This window comes from Symphalangus syndactylus, chromosome 17 (assembly GCF_028878055.3).
Source record: "Symphalangus syndactylus isolate Jambi chromosome 17, NHGRI_mSymSyn1-v2.1_pri, whole genome shotgun sequence".
In the NCBI taxonomy this organism is placed as follows: domain Eukaryota; kingdom Metazoa; phylum Chordata; class Mammalia; order Primates; family Hylobatidae; genus Symphalangus; species Symphalangus syndactylus.
In genome coordinates, this window is record NC_072439.2 from 60,647,365 (window position 1) to 60,663,158 (window position 15,794).

Below are 15,794 nucleotides of genomic sequence, written 5' to 3' on the forward strand. Positions count from 1 at the left end.
AGCTTCCTGCCTCTATATTGAGGTTACACTAATGAAAACACCAGACTAGACTGAAATATGTGGGAGCAAGGCAGTTACTGACAGTTGATACCTTAATACTTATTCCCGTTATTTTTCTGTTTAACATAGGTGATGCTCATGCTTTTGATGAGGAGTGGCAAAGTGAGGTTTTGAAGTACAAACCAGGACGACACAATCTAGAAAACACTAGAATGAGAAGTGTTGGCCATGAGAATCCTGGCTCCCGAGAACTTAAAAGAAGGTAAAAGTTGTTTCTAAAATAGTTTGGTTTTTTAAGAAGAATTTGAAGTAAATTATTGAATTTACTTCTGTTATCAGAAAGTTTTGATGATCATCCAAGTCGTATCCACAGTATCTTTTGTGAAAGATGTAATAATTTTATGTTAAAGCTGATTATTCCACACAAATTTAAATTTATATCTAAAAATCAATAATAGTTTAGGATTTTATGGTTAGTAATTCACTAGTAAACTATGTCCCAGAAGATAGAGACCAAAATCCTCTTAAGGAAAACTGATATCCTATAGTGTAGTTATTCTTGTAAAACAGATTCTAATATGGATATAGATAGTCATACATTTCACACTGGTAAAGATATCTAGAGATATGATAAGGGGAGAGGGGCTCTATTTGGAAGACTTAACAACTTTCTTAACAAATCAAAATTTAGCATTTAATAGTAAATTTCAGACACTTGTATAATATGTAACAGTACGTGCAATACCGTATTCGATGTGTATTAGATATTTTGGAAGAATTTTGTAAGAACATTAGCTTCTTTTAGAATTCCCTTTTAGAATAGCTGAGAAAAATAAGTTTGCTGAAACCACATATTAAAGATTATAGAGATTTCTTTCTGGGCATGGTGACTCATACCTGTAATCCCAGCACTTCCGGAGGCCGAGGCAGGTGGATCACTTGAGGTCAGGAGTTCGACACCAGCCTGGCCAACATGGTGAAACCCCGTCTCTACTAAAAATACAAAAATTAGCTAGGTGTGGTAGCACACACCTGTAATCCCAGCTACTTGGGAGGCTAAGGCAGGAGAATTGCTTGAACCTGGGAGGCAGAGGTTGTGGTGAGCCAAAATCACACCACTGCACTACAGCCTGAGTGACAGAGCAAGACTCCATCTCAAAAATAAATAAATATTATAGAGTTTTTTTTAATACATTTTGTACATACTCTTGAGCTACAGTTTAATGTGGTTCTCAGGGGAGTAAATGGATAATAATATCTAATTCCTGTGAAGTTACACTCAAAGGCCTCACCAGACCTTAAATAGAAATCTGTTCTAAGCTATAAGAGAGTGGAGAATTGCTGCAGAAGGTGGAAGCCTTCACAGAACTAGCAGTGGACATGTGGGTATCAAGTAAATCAGAAGCCTTATGCAGAATTTCATATGCTAGGATCTTTTCTTCTAAAATGCTTGTTTAGGAATTTAGAGCCCTAGTATTTTCTATTGAATTGCTTGAAAACTTGTTCCCATATTCGTTATAGATATTTGCCTCATTTGAAAAATGTATTGATTAAAAACCTGGCAGTGCCAAGTTTGAATAGGAAATCCAGATCGCACTTAGAGAAGGCTTGCTCTTTATGGATGACCTATAAATTTCTGGCCCTAACAGTGGCATTTTCTCTTAACCAGCACTGTCCAATGGCATTTTCTGAAATGACTTCGATAATGACAAAAATGCTGTATATCTATTCTGTCCAGTATAGTAATCACTAGCCACATGTGGCTGTTGATTCACATTTGAAACATTGCTGGTACAACTGAAGAACTGAATTATTTTATTTTAATTCAAATATAAATGTGGTTAGTGGCTACCATACTGTTAACATTAAACAGTGTTTAAACTATAAACAGTTAAATCTATCTAGGGAAACAGCTGTTGCTGTCTTAAATTCACTGAAATAGTCTGCCTTGTTTTCCCGTTTTTTTTTGTTGTTTGTTTTTTATTTTTTGTTTTGGGGTGGGGGGACAGAGTCTGGCTCTGTCGCCAGGCTGGAGTGCAGTGGCGCGATTTCAACTCACTGCAACCTCCACCTCCCAGGTTCAGGCAATCCTCCTGCTTCAGCCTCCTGAGTAGCTGGGACTACAGGCGCACATCACCACGCCCAGGCTAATCTTTGTATTTTTAGTAGAGATGGGGTTTCATCATGTTGGCCAGGATGGTCTCCATCTCTTGACCTTGTGATCTGCCCGCCTCAGCCTCCCAAAGTGCTGGGATTACAGGCATGAGCCACTGCACCTGGCCAGCCTTGTTTTTCAAAGCTATTAAGGAATTTTTAAGATAAAACTTTTCTTATATTACAGTGGTTTTTGACATGTTTGTATTGATTTATAAACCATTGGCCATTTTTTAAATGATATTAATATTCACATGTATATTTCTCAGGGAGAAACCTCAACAAAGTCCAGCCATTGAACATGGAAGATCAAATGTTTTGGGGGACAAACTCCACATCAAAGGCTCATCTGTGAAAAGCAACAAAAAATAAATAGCCGTGCATTTGATTTGTTTAGTTTTGGTTGTTTTAACAGTTAGTAATGGTGCTGGGTAATAAGCATAAGACCAATCTCTTGCTGTTAAATCAGTTCTGTCCTTGGCAACTTTCTTCTGATATCTGAGTGTTCATGAAGGTCCTAGCTTTATATTGTCCCTCTTTTAGGAATAAAATTTTGATTTTCAGCAATGTGAGTAAATTGTGAAACAGTCTATTTAATATAAAACTCTTTAAAACATACTAATTTTTTAAAGCTTATATGCTGATTTTGCTTCCCCAGTTGTTTTTGTGTTGGCTAGGTATTCTTTTATATTTATCAAGATTGATTGCAGAGCAGTTCTATCACTTATTATTAGTTATAAGAAATTATAATGTTAAAAAAGTCTCAGTTTTTATAACACTGTACTAGGGTGATATTAATAAAGGTTTAAATAATTTATCTCTAATTTTATAATGTGTTGTAAAGCCAGCTAGCTTAAAACTTTAAAAATAATAAAGCAAAACTACACTAGTACTCTTTTATGAGAAAATAGTTATTATTTTGATAAAAGGGCAAGAATAATTAAATAGTTCATTTTCAGAGAAAAATATTTTAAATTGCTAGTGTACATGATTGTTTTGGTTATAATTTATTTATAGAATGAATCTTTTCTATATTATATTCTTAATATTCAGCAGATATTATATTGACCATTCTCTTTAACTTCTTAATGTGGCATATTTCTACTCTCCTTTCCCACAAACAGCTTCATCTATGTCCAAGGTTAACATTCTGAAGCTGGAGAGTCCTTGGAGAAACTCCGCTCAGCTTTTTTGTGACATTTAGAAAAATGCATTTGGTATTCTCCAAACCAGAATGATACATTGTCTCAAAATTTGTTAGACAGCTGATGGGTGTTTTTGAGCAACATCTTAATAATTCAGTTGTTTCTGTTTTAATTATACCGTTAAAAATCAGCTTTAGCTTTTTAATTCTAGAATTTAAGCATCAGTCTGTTTTTATAAAAGTTAGCTTTGAAGTTTATAAGAATATAAAATCTTAACTCATATTTGTTGTTTAATATTTCTATCAAGGAAAAAAGCCCCAAAAAATTGCTATCACTCTATAATCCTAAGTATTTTTCTTTTCAATTTCGTAAGTAAAATTATATGACTATATTCATACTTCTCTAAATTTTTATATAATATTTTTGTTAATTTTACTAGTTTGTGTTTTATGCCTTTAGTCATTAAAATAAAATGCAAATATGTTAATTCATTGTTGAAATTGAGCATGTATTAGTTAAAAATTTCCTTTTAGGCATACTTTAGTATACTCCTAACATACCATAACACATTGGGAAATTGTCATAAGGCACAAATTTTAAATAACATCTTGATATAAATTAACCTGATAGAGCAAAGTCTTAATAAAGTACATACTTTATTTTCCTTTTGCCTAAATCATTACACTGATGATAACTTGAATCATTGTAGTCAAATATAAAAACACCCTTTAATAAATCATGTGTTTAACAGTATGATTCCTATACATCAGATTGCAGTTAGAGATTGTGGTGAGGCAGAATTTGAGACGATAGTTCTGTTTCTTTCTTAAAAGTCAACTCTATCTTTGCACCATAAAAAAGTAACTATCAATATCTATACCCCAGAATAATATTTGTTTGCAACAGCTTCTTGTGATGGGTGTTTAATACTGTTAGTCTGTAAATCGAAACTATTTAAAACTATATACATGCCGGGCGCAATGGCTCATGCCTGTAATCCCAGCACTTTGGGAGGCTGAGGCAGGTGGATTGCTTGAGGTCAGTTCAAGACCAGCCTGACCAACATGGCGAAACCCTGTCTCTACTAAATATACAAAAATTAGGCGGGTGTGGTGGCGGGCACCTATAATCCCAGCTACTCAGGAGGCTGAGGCAGGAGAATTGCTGGAACCTGGGAGGCAGAGGTTGCAGTGAGCCGAGGTCACATCTCTGCAGTCCAGCCTGGGCAACAGAGCGGGACTCCATCTCAAAAAAAAAAAAAAAAACCTATATACACATACTAGGTAGGATGGTTTATTTTTAAGATTAATATTTTATTTCCACTCTTTTTATGAGCCAATGAATTATTTTACGTGAGTTCATGAGGTTTTTTAATAAAATAAATAGAAGCTTGTTTTTCATCTGTATATTCATTATTGTTAATTTCATGAGAATGACATTTGTTTTTATTCTTGGAAGTCTTCTCCAGGAAGAACTATATTTTTTCTTTTCACTGTGCTCTGTTACAGGGTGTTTTAAAGTGATGTACCTTGTGCCTACTTAAAGAGTCTGAAGGCTGGGCGCAGTGGCTCAGGCCTGTAATCCCAGCACTTTAAGAGGCTGAGTCAGGCAGATTGTCTGAGTTGAAGAGTTCAAGACCAGCCTGGCCAACATGGTGAAACCCCATCTCTACTAAAAATACAAAAATTAGCTGGGCATGTTGGTGGGCACCTGTAATCCCAGCTACTCGGGAGGCTGAGGCATGAGAATCGCTTGAACCCGAGAGGCAGAGGTTGCAGTGAGCGGAGATCGCGCCATTGCACTCCAGCCCAGATGACGAGCGAAACTCCCATCTCAAAAAAAAAAAAAAGAACAGTCTGAAAAGTCAATGTGTTTAGATCTATGAAATTACTTTCCACGTAATTTGCTAATTGTAAAAAAAAAAAAAAAAAATCCAGACTTATAAAACATTAATGGCTAATCTTTTGGAAAATGTTAATCCTAGAATTAAAATAAGGAACAATAGGTATAAATTGGAAGAAGATAATCAGAATTAAAATTTTCTAAGGTCATTGTATTCTTAAGGTTCAAGGTAAAAATAAATGATTAACTGATGACTGTGTTAAGAATGCTTGTCAAAATAGGTTAGCCACTAAAAGAATAGACAAGAGTGTATACCTTTGAAGGAGATAAAATGAATTCAATCTCAAGACAAGAAATGAGGAAAAGGTAAATACAAAACATAAAAAATTGAGAAATGCAAATATGTATATAATTAGTGACAAAAAGATTAAAAAGCAAAAATTGTCCGTTCAAATTTTTAAAAAATCTAGCACTATACTGTTTCCAAAAGTCATATTCAAAAGACATTAAAAGGTTGACAGAGAATGGAAAAGATACAATGGCAAATATTAGCCATAAGAAAGTTAGTATATCTATATTATAATAAAACATTTAAGGCAAAAAGTGACTACTAGATTATAAAGGGGGACCCTGCTAAATAATAAAAGATTTGATTGATCAGGAAGATAACATCAATTCTAAGCCAATTATACCTAATAACAGCATTAAAATTTAAGAAGCGATATTTGAGAGAAGAGACTTCTGGTTCTAAACAAATGGAAAATACATATTTTTTCTTATTCTTCCCACTAAGTACAGCTCTGGAAATAATTCTTAAACATTAGAGAAGAGAGAAAAAGACTAGCTAGGGACTTTGGTACTTGAAGAATGATATGGTGTGAAAGGAGTAGAAATAAAATATTAATCTGAAAAGTATACAACATGTTACATTGTGTATATAGTCTTAAAATAGTTTATAGACTATCATAAACTGATACATACAAATATGATTGTGGGATATAGACATTAATAATCCTTTTTCTATGGTGCATAGAGTTTATTTTTAAGAAAAAAATGACTTTTCATAATACTCCAGCCTCAAATTTTGCCTCACCAGAATCAGTGTGTTTTCAAGAACTGGAACTTTCTCAGGATGTTTTCCTTTTTTAAAATGATCGACTTTGCTATTTGATTTCATTTATTGTGGAAAATGTAAATATGCAGAAGAGTGCTAAAATAGAAAGTACCCATTATCCCATCATCCCCCAAACAACAGAAGATTTGTGTATTCATTTCTAGTCCTTTTATGTGGATATATAGAATTTTAAAAACAAAATACTGTAAAATTATATCCTGATTTTTCACATTTTGGAGTAACCATTTCTTGAGGACAATATTCTTTGAAAACATGATCTTCAGTTTCATTGTTTACATCAGAGTCTAATTATAGCTGTACCATACTTTACCTCCAAATATTTGGTATTTCAGATTGTTTTAAATTTTTGCTATTGTAAATTTGTATGAATATAATTTTTATATATAACTGTATTGCTGATAATTTGTTTAAGATAAATTACGAGAATAGAGTTACCAATTCAAAGAGTATAGCTACTTTTAAATTTTCGATACATTTTACTAAATTACTTTACAGAAAGATTGTACTTATTTATAGTCATACCAATGAATGTCCCAGAACTGTCCATTTTTTTCATATCCCTTGCCCAAAGAAAACAGTGGATGTTACCACTCAAACTTTTATTTTTACAAATTTTAATAGAGGTAAAATATTACCTCGTTATCTTAATTTTGCACTTTTTCTCTGATAATTAATGAAGTATGATCTTTTTCCATATGTTTACAGCTGATTTGCTTTGCTTTTCTGTATATTTTAAGCAGTGGTCTTGTAGGAGCTTCCAACATAAGCAATTTCTTGTCATATCGTTAGTTCTTCCTAAATGAGCAAGACATGAAACTGCATGTATTTATCACATTATTTCAAGTTAAGTATCCCAATGTGACTGAAATTATAATCTTTTCTCCTGGGCAGCCATGTTATTTTAATGTCTTGTAGTCTAACAAAATTAGCTCTTATTCTTCACATAATAAAGAGGTTTTGAATATTCCATGAACCCTATATGTGATATGATAAGTGAAGAGTAAATTTAAGATCTTATTTGCATTTTCTGTCAGGGTCTTCAAAACTCTATTAACTGCATATTCATGCTCCTTATAGCAATCACTGTCTGTAGCCATGGCAATGCTGGTATAGTGAATTCCAGCTTATTCCCTCTAGAATTCCACCTCTGGATTTGTAGTCATATAATATCCACCCCTTCAGTATAGAACAAGAATATTTCTGCTCAGGAGCTAAAACAGAGGCCTACGTTTGTGTCCGTTGTCCCCTTTGAGTGACATCACAGTCCTAGCTTCTTGGCAGTTGCAGAGAACCTCTTTAGTTTGGGGGCAGCTTGGTTTAGGCTTTGGAATATGGCACAAGAGTGACTCCTGTCATAGAAGATTTGAGAACTTACGATTGTCCTGTCAATGAACTGATCAATAATGATATCACCAGGCTGAAATTTCTTCTTTTACATATGTATAGAAATCTCCTCCTTCAAAGCCCAGATGTTTGCTTGGGTGGTGACCAAGAGACTACACCTGGCTGGCCAACTACAGGGTATTTAGTTGATAGAGGGGTTGGCTGGCTGTGGTCTGATCCATCTGTGCATTTTCTCTGAGAACAGTCTTCCCATGGGCCGCTCCCAGTCAATGACTAAGTCCTGCAGGGATAGGTCTGTTCCTGAGCGTTGTCGGACTCTGACATCTGACTTTGGCTCAAGAACTCCCCAGTGGCCTTGCCAAAACTTCTGGAGAGTGAAAGGCAATATAGGATGCTTTCACCAACTCTTCTTTCCCTCTCTCTTTCACTCAGGATCAAACTTGTATGACTGACTGGTGGCCCTCTCAACCTTACCTAGCTACCCCATTTTCTCTCTCAGGTGTTTCTCCTAATAAAATCTTTGATCGTTTAATCCTTTCTTGGCATCTGCTTCTCAGAGAAACCAGACTAATGCAAGTTAGTAGTTGATTTCGAAAAACAAAATAGTTTTCTGCCTCCCATACTTTGCAAGAAGAACGTAATCAACATTTTATATTTTCTCTAAAATTAAGGCACTGGATGGCTTGCCATATGGATGGTCACATATTTTTCAGTTCTTTCTCTAAAGTTTCTGGATCATCCAGGCCCATTCTACCAATTATTTTAATCCAGGGTCATGGTAGTAACATCTAAGTTACATACAAGAGACAGGAGAGGGTCTTTACCATGCATATGGAGGCTGACACTGGGAGAAGGCTGTGGTCAGAGCACAGGGAAAAATGTGCAAAAAAGTAGACAGCAGTTCAAAATGCAGTGTGGAGGTGAGAAAAGCAGAGTCTAAAGGAGCAAGCTTCTTATGCCCTGGAATAGTTGGATTGTTTGATTGTATTCAAATTCATTTTTTAATTTTGACAATGTGATGTTTTGATACATGTATACACTGTGTAATGATCAAGACAGGATAATTAGTATACTTATCCCTCAGATACTTATCAATTCTTTGTGGTGAGAACATTCAAAATCCTCTCTTCTACTTACTTTGAAATATACAATCCATTATTGTTAACTGTAATCATCATACTGTGCAATAATTAGAACTTCTAACTGTAACTTTGTACATTAACCAACCTCTCCCCATTTTCCCATCTTCCCTACTGTCCCTAGCTTCTGGTGACCCACTGTTCTACTCTTTTCTTTTTTTTTTTTTTTTTTGAGATGGAGTCTCATGCTGTCTCCCAGGCAGGAGTGCAGTGGCGTGATCCTGGCTCACTGCAACCTCTGCCTCCAGGGTTCAAGTAATTCTCCTGCCTCAGCCTCTCAAGTAGCTGGGATTACAGGCGCCCGCCATCACGCCCAGCTAATTTTGTATTTTTAGCAGAGATGGGGTTTCACCATGTTAGCCAGGCTGGTCTCAAACTCCTGACCTCAGATATCTGCCTGCCTTGGCCTCTCAAAGTGTTAGGATTACAGGGGTGGGCACCATGCCCCACCTACTATTCTACTCTTTATGAGATCAACTTTTTTAGATTCCATATATGAATGAGATCATGTAGTACCAAATTCATCATTTCAAATATTCTTCTGTATCATCAATTTTTAAAATATTTTCCCACAATATTTTTGCTCACCATCCTTTTTTTGTACCCCAGACTGTCCATCTGAGATCATTTTTTTTTCCTGCCTGAACTATATTCTTTGTTTTTTATTTTCTTGAGAGTCCCAGCCTCTGGAGTAGCTGGGACTACAGGGAAGTGCCATCATGCCTGGCTAATTTTTTAGGCATTTTTGTAGAGACAAGGTCTCATTATGTTGCCCAGGCTGGTCTCGAACTCCTGGACTTAAGCAGTCCTCCTACCTCAGCCTCCCATAGTGCTGGGATTACAGGCTTGAGCCACTGTGTCTGGCCTGACCTATATTCTTTGGAAGTTCATTGAGAAAGGGTATATACCCAAAGGATTATAAAACATGCTGCTATAAAGACACATGCACACGTATGTTTATTGCGGCACTATTCACAATAGCAAAGACTTGGAACCAACCCAAATGTCCATCAATGATGGACTGGATTAAGAAAATGTGGCACATACACAACAGGGAATACTATGCAGCCATAAAAAATGATAAGTTCATGTCCTTTGTAGGGACATGGATGAAGCTGGAAACCATCATTCTCAGCAAACTATCGCAAGGACAAAAAGCCAAACGTGGCATGTTCTCATTCATAGGTGGGAATTGAACAATGAGAACACATGGACACAGGAAGGGGAACATCACACACCGGGGCCTGTTGTGGGGTGGGGGGAAGTGGGGAGGGATAGCATTAGGAGATATACCTAATGTTAAATGACGAGTTAATGGGTGCAGCACACCAACATGGCACATGTATACATATGTAACAAACCTTCACGTTGTACATATGTACCCTAAAACTTAAAGTATAATAAAAAAAAAAAGAAAGACTATTTTCACAGTTAAATTGAACCAGGTTTGAAGTGGAGATTATCTGAAATTGTTGTTATTTAACCCACTAATTGAGCAAAACTGTTGGTAATGTAATTGTAATTTTACAATAGTTTTCTCCCAAATAATACTAAATATAGTACTTCCTTGGTGTTTACATTTCACCATTGCTCATGAAAAAATATGCAACCAGTATGGTGGTGTTCCTCCTTAGAGGATTTATCTTTTTATTTCTGGCAGCTTTGCCGATATTTATATATATATACATTTTTTTGAGATAGCGTCGCGCAACGGTGCAATCTCGGCTCACCACAACCTCCGCCTCCTGGGTTGAAGCAATTCTCCTGCTTCAGCCTCCTGAGTAACTGGGATCACAGACATGTGCCACCACGCCTGGCTAATTTTGTATTTTTAGGAGAGATGGGGTTTCTCCATGTTGGTCATGCTGGTCTCAAACTCCAGACCTCAGGTGATCTGCCTACCTGGGCCTCCGAAAGTGCTGGGATTACAGGCATGAGCAATCATGCCCAGCCACTTTGCCAATTTTTTAACTTGTCTTTGATGCTCTTCACTTTTTTTAAAATTGGGATATATTTAGGTGTGGATTTCTTTTTATTTATCATACTTAGGAGTCATTAAGATTACTGGGTTTGAGACTTGATGTCTTACCAATTCTGGAAAATTATCAACCATTATTGCTTTGAATAGGGCTTCTAATTCTGTTATCTATTTTTGGAACTCCCAAAAGATATCTGTTAGATCTTCCCACATTATCTGCATCTTAGTTCAGGCTGCTATAACAAATTATATAGTCTGGATGGCTTAAATGACAAACCTGTATTTTTCATTGTTCTGGCAACTGGAGGTCTGAGATCAGGATGCCATCACGGTTGGGTTCCGGTGAGGGCTCTCTTTCAGGTTGCAGATTGCCAACTTCTTCTATCTTCACTTAGTGGAAGGCGCACTAGAGAACTCTCTCTGGCCCCTCTTATAAGGGCATTAATATTCATGAGGGCTCCACCCTTATTAGCTCCCACAGATCCACCTCCTAGTACCATTATATTGGGGATTAGGATTTCAACATACAAATTTCAGAGGGGAGGTGAGGAGCAAACATTCAGTCCATAACATCCTCCATGTCTTTTAATCTTTTCTTATTTCCTACCTCTGTCTTTTCAGGCTGCATTCGGGATAGTTTCTTTAGCTCTACTTATCACTAAAGTGATATTCTCTCTTTAGCTCTGTTTATTCCTATTTTTAACCCTTCTGCTATGTCATTAATGTCAGTTATTTTTCATTTCTACAAGTTCTATTTGGTCTTTTTTCAATTTTGCTTGGTGTCTATAGTCTCTTGTTTCCTGCTTAAATTTTCATTTTGCTCTTTTATTACTCTTAACATATGTATAATATTTTCTGTGTCAAATAATTCTAATTATTTGAAGACTATTTCTATGTTTGTTGTTTCTACCAGTTTTACTCATGTTGCTTTTTTCCCTGTGTTTTGTAGTTTTTTCTTTCTTTCTTTTTTTTTTTTTTTTTTTTTGAGACAGAGTTTTGCTCTTGTCACCGAGGCTGGAGTGCAATGGCACAATCTTGGCTCACTGCAACCTCCACCTGCTGGGTTTAAGCAATTCTCCTGCCTCAGCCTCCCAAGTAGCTGGAATTACAGACACCCGCCACCACGCCCAGCTAATTTTTGTATTTTTGGCAGAGATGGGGTTTCACCATGTTGGTCAGGCTGGTCTCGAACCCCTGACCTCAGGTGATCTGCCCACCCAACCCCCCAAAGTGCTGGGATTACAGGCGAGAGCTACCATGCCTGGCCTGTAATTTTTTTCTGTGAACTCATTTTTTTTTCCCTTGGACTTTTATCTGTGGGAATCCTTTTTTTTTTTTTTTTTTTTTTTAATTTTTTGCCACCCAGGCTGGAGTGCAATGATGCAATCTCTGCTCACTGCAACCTCTACCTCCTGGACTTAACTGATTCTCCTGCCTCAGCCTCTGAATAGCTGGGACTAGAGGTGCCACCATGCCTGGCTATATATTTTTTTTTTTTTGGCATTTTTTGTAAAGACAGGGTTTTGCCATGTTGCCCAGACTGGTCTCGAACTCCTGGGCTCCAGTGTTCCACCCACCTCAGCCTCCCAAAGTGTTAGGATTACAGGCATGAGCCACTGCACCCAGCCAAGAATTCTTTAGTCCTGTGTTGAAGATTTTTTTTTCTCTCTCTCTCTCAAAAAGGATTTCTATGTTGTTCTTCTAGCTGCGGTTGCTTGGGGATAGCAGTTGGTCAACATGGATAATCTTGAATTCAATTATCTGCATCCTCTCCAGCATTTGTTACTGTTTGTCTTTTTAATAATAGCCATCTTAACAGGGGTGAAATGATACTTTATTGTGGTTTTGATTTGCATTTCCCTCATGATGGGTGATGTTGAACATTTTTTTTCAAATATTTTTTGGCCATTTGCATGTTGTCTTTTGAGAAATGTTTGTTCAGATTATTTGTCCATTTAAAAATCAGATTGTTTGGGTTTTTTGCTGTTAAAATGTTTGAGTTCCTTATGTATTTGAGATGTTAATCCCTTGTCAGAGGAGCAGTTTGCAAACATTTTCTCCTATTCTGTACATTTTCTTTTCACTCTCTGTTTGATTTGTTGTGCAGAAAATTTTTAGTTAGATATAATCCCATTTGTTTACTTTTGTTTTTGTTGTCTGTGCTTTTAATGTTTTATTCATAAAATCTTTTCCCATACCAATGTCCTGAAATGTTTCCCATATGTTTTTTGCTATTAATAATAGTTTTATCATTTAGGTCTTACATTTAAGTCTTTCATCTGTTTTGAGTTGATTTCTAAGGTAAGAGGTGGGGGTCTAGTTTGATTCTTCTGCATATGGATATCCGGTTTTCCCAGTACCATTTGTTGAAGAGACTGTTCTTTTCCCAATGACTATTCTTGGCAGCTTTGTCAAAAATCAGTTGGCTGTGCGTATGTGGATTAATTTCTGGATTCTCTATTCTATTTCACTAGTCTATATGTCTATTTTTATGACAGTGTCATGCTGTTTTTGTTACTACAGCTTGTAGCATAATTTGAGGTCTGGTAGTTTGGCACCTCCAGCTTTATTCTTTTTTCCTCAGAATTGCTTTGGCTGTTCAGGGTCTTTTCTAGTTCCACAAGGAATTTTAGAATTTTTTTTTTCTATTTTTGTTAAGAATGTCATTGGTATTTTAATAAGAATTGCATTGAATCTGTAGGTTACTTTGGGTAGTATTGTCATTTGAACAATATTAATACTTCCAATCCATAAGCATGGGATGTTTTTTCATTTGTTTGTGCCCTCTAATTTTTTTCATCATTGTTTTATAGTTTTCCCTATAGAGGTCTATTATTCCCTTGGTTAAATTTATTCCTAGGCATTTATCTTATTTTTTAGAGCTAAATGGGGTTGCCTTCTTGATTTCTTTTCAGTTAGCTCACTGTTTGTGAATAGAAATGCTACTGATTTTTGTATATTAACTTTGTATCCTACAAGTTTACCAAATTCCTCTATTAGTTTTAAGAGTTTTTTGGTAGAGTCTTTAGGTTTTCTGTATGTATAAGATTATGTCATCTGCAAACAGGACAATTTGATGCCCTCCTTTCCAATTTGCACGCCCTTTATTTCTTCCTCTTGCCTAATTGCTCCAGCTGGGACATCCAGTACTACGCTGAGTGAGAGTGGTACAGCTGGGAATCCTTGTTTTTCTATCAGTTCTTAGAGGAAAAGCTTGAGCTTTTCCCCATTCAGTAAGATGTTAGCTATGGGTTTTTTTATATAGCCATTATTACATTAAAATTATTTCCGTCTATACCCAATTTATTAAAAGTTTTTTATCATGCAAGGATGTTGAAGTTTTCATCAAAAGCTTTTTCTGCATCTATTTTGATGATCATAGTTTTTGTCCTTCATTCTGTTGAAGTGATATATGGCATTTATTAATTTGCAAATGTTGAACCATTCTTGCATTTTTATGTAAATCCCACTTCATTATGTTGTATTATCTTTTTGATGTGTTGCCAGATTTGGCTTGCTAATAGTTATGTGGAAGATTTTTGTGTCTATGTTCATGGAGGATATTGGCCTTCATTGTTTTCTGTGCCCTTGTCTGGTTTGGTATCAGAGTTATGCTGGCCTTGTAGAATGAGTTAGAATTAGTTAGAAAACATTGCCTGTGCTTCAATTTTTTTGGAATGGTTTGAGGATAATTTGTATTCATTGTTTTTTAAATGTTCAGTAAAATTCAGTGGTGAAGCCATCCAGTCCTGGACTTTTCTTTGTTGGAAGATTTTTTCTTTTCTAACAGATTCAATCTCATTACTTATTATTGGTCTGTAGAAGTTTTCTATTTCTTCTTGGTTCAATCTTGATAGGTTTTATATGTCCAGGAATTTTGTCATTTCCTCTACATTTTCAAATTCATTAGTGTATAGTTGTTCACAATAGTCTCTAATGATCCTTTTTATTTATCTGGTATCTGCTTGTGACTTCTTTTTCATTTATGATTTTATTTATTTAGGTCTTCTCTTTTTTTCTAAGTTAGTCTAGCTAATGGTTTATTAATTTTGTTTAACTTTTCTAGGAACAAGCTTTTTGTTTCATTGATCTTCTCTATTATTTTTTAGTCCCAATTTTATTTATTTCTGTTCTAATCTTTATTATTTATTTCCTCCTGTGAGTTTTGGGTTTTGTTGGTTATTGCTTCTCTAGTCCCTTAAGGTGCATTGTTAGGTGCATTTATTTAAAAATGGTTCATGCTGGCTGGGCGCGGTGGCTCATGCTTGTAATCCCAGCACTTTGGGAGGCCAAGGCGGGCGGATCACAAGATCAGGAGATCGAGACCACGGTGAAACCCCGTCTCTACTAAAAATACAAAAAAATTAGCCAGGCGTGGTGGCACGCGCCTGTAGTCCCAGCTACTTGGAGAGGCTGAGGCAGGAGAATGGCGTGAACCTGGGAGACGGAGCTTGCAGTGAGCCGAGATTGCGCTACTGCACTCCAGCCTGGGCGACAGAGCGAGACTCCGTCTCAAAAAAAAAAAAAAAAATGGTTCATGCTGTTTTTATTAGGGGTTATTGTTTGGAAAATTAAGTCTTCTCTCTCAAAAAAATGAAGATTTTTGCCTTTTTTTTTTTTTTGAAATCCTTGCGAAATTGTTTGGCTGTGTCCCCACCAAAATTTCATCTCACAACAAACAGAACTTGAGGGGAAAAAATTATATGAGCTGAAAATGAGTTGAAGGAGAGTGTTACTATTTCATGCCCTTTAAGAAGGGAGAGAAAACTGAAAACAGCAAGATGCAATGAAAGTTGAACTTTAGGTTAAATAAATTAAAATCTCTTATAATTTATTAAGAGTAAAACAATCCTGGCCGGACACAGTGGCTCATGCCTGTAATCCCAGCACTTTGGGTGGCCAAAGTAAGTGGATCATGAGATCAGGGGTTCAAGACCAGCCTGGCCAAGATGGTGAAACTCCGTCTCTACTAAAAATATAAAAATTAGCCAGACATAGTGGCAAACGCCTGTAATCCCAGCTACTCAGGAGGCTGAGGCATGAGAATCACTTCAACC

At 36.1% G+C, this 15,794-nt stretch overlaps 1 protein-coding gene across 8 annotated transcripts in view; it reads left to right on the top strand.

The window, feature by feature from the left end:
• The window catches only part of MLF1 (myeloid leukemia factor 1), a 36,589-nt gene extending 33,868 nt beyond the window's left edge, over positions 1–2,721 (top strand). For 5 of the 8 annotated variants that reach the window (XM_063620330.1, XM_063620326.1, XM_063620332.1 and 2 more), the window contains 2 exons: positions 130–262; positions 2,424–2,721. In XM_063620330.1, the coding sequence (XP_063476400.1) occupies positions 130–262; positions 2,424–2,526 (236 nt within the window). In that variant the 3' untranslated portion in view covers positions 2,527–2,721. The remainder of the gene's footprint in view (positions 1–129; positions 263–2,423) is intronic. The other 3 variants (XM_063620327.1, XM_063620328.1, XM_063620333.1) reach the window with 3 other exon arrangements.
• The last annotated feature ends 13,073 nt before the right edge of the window (positions 2,722–15,794 follow it).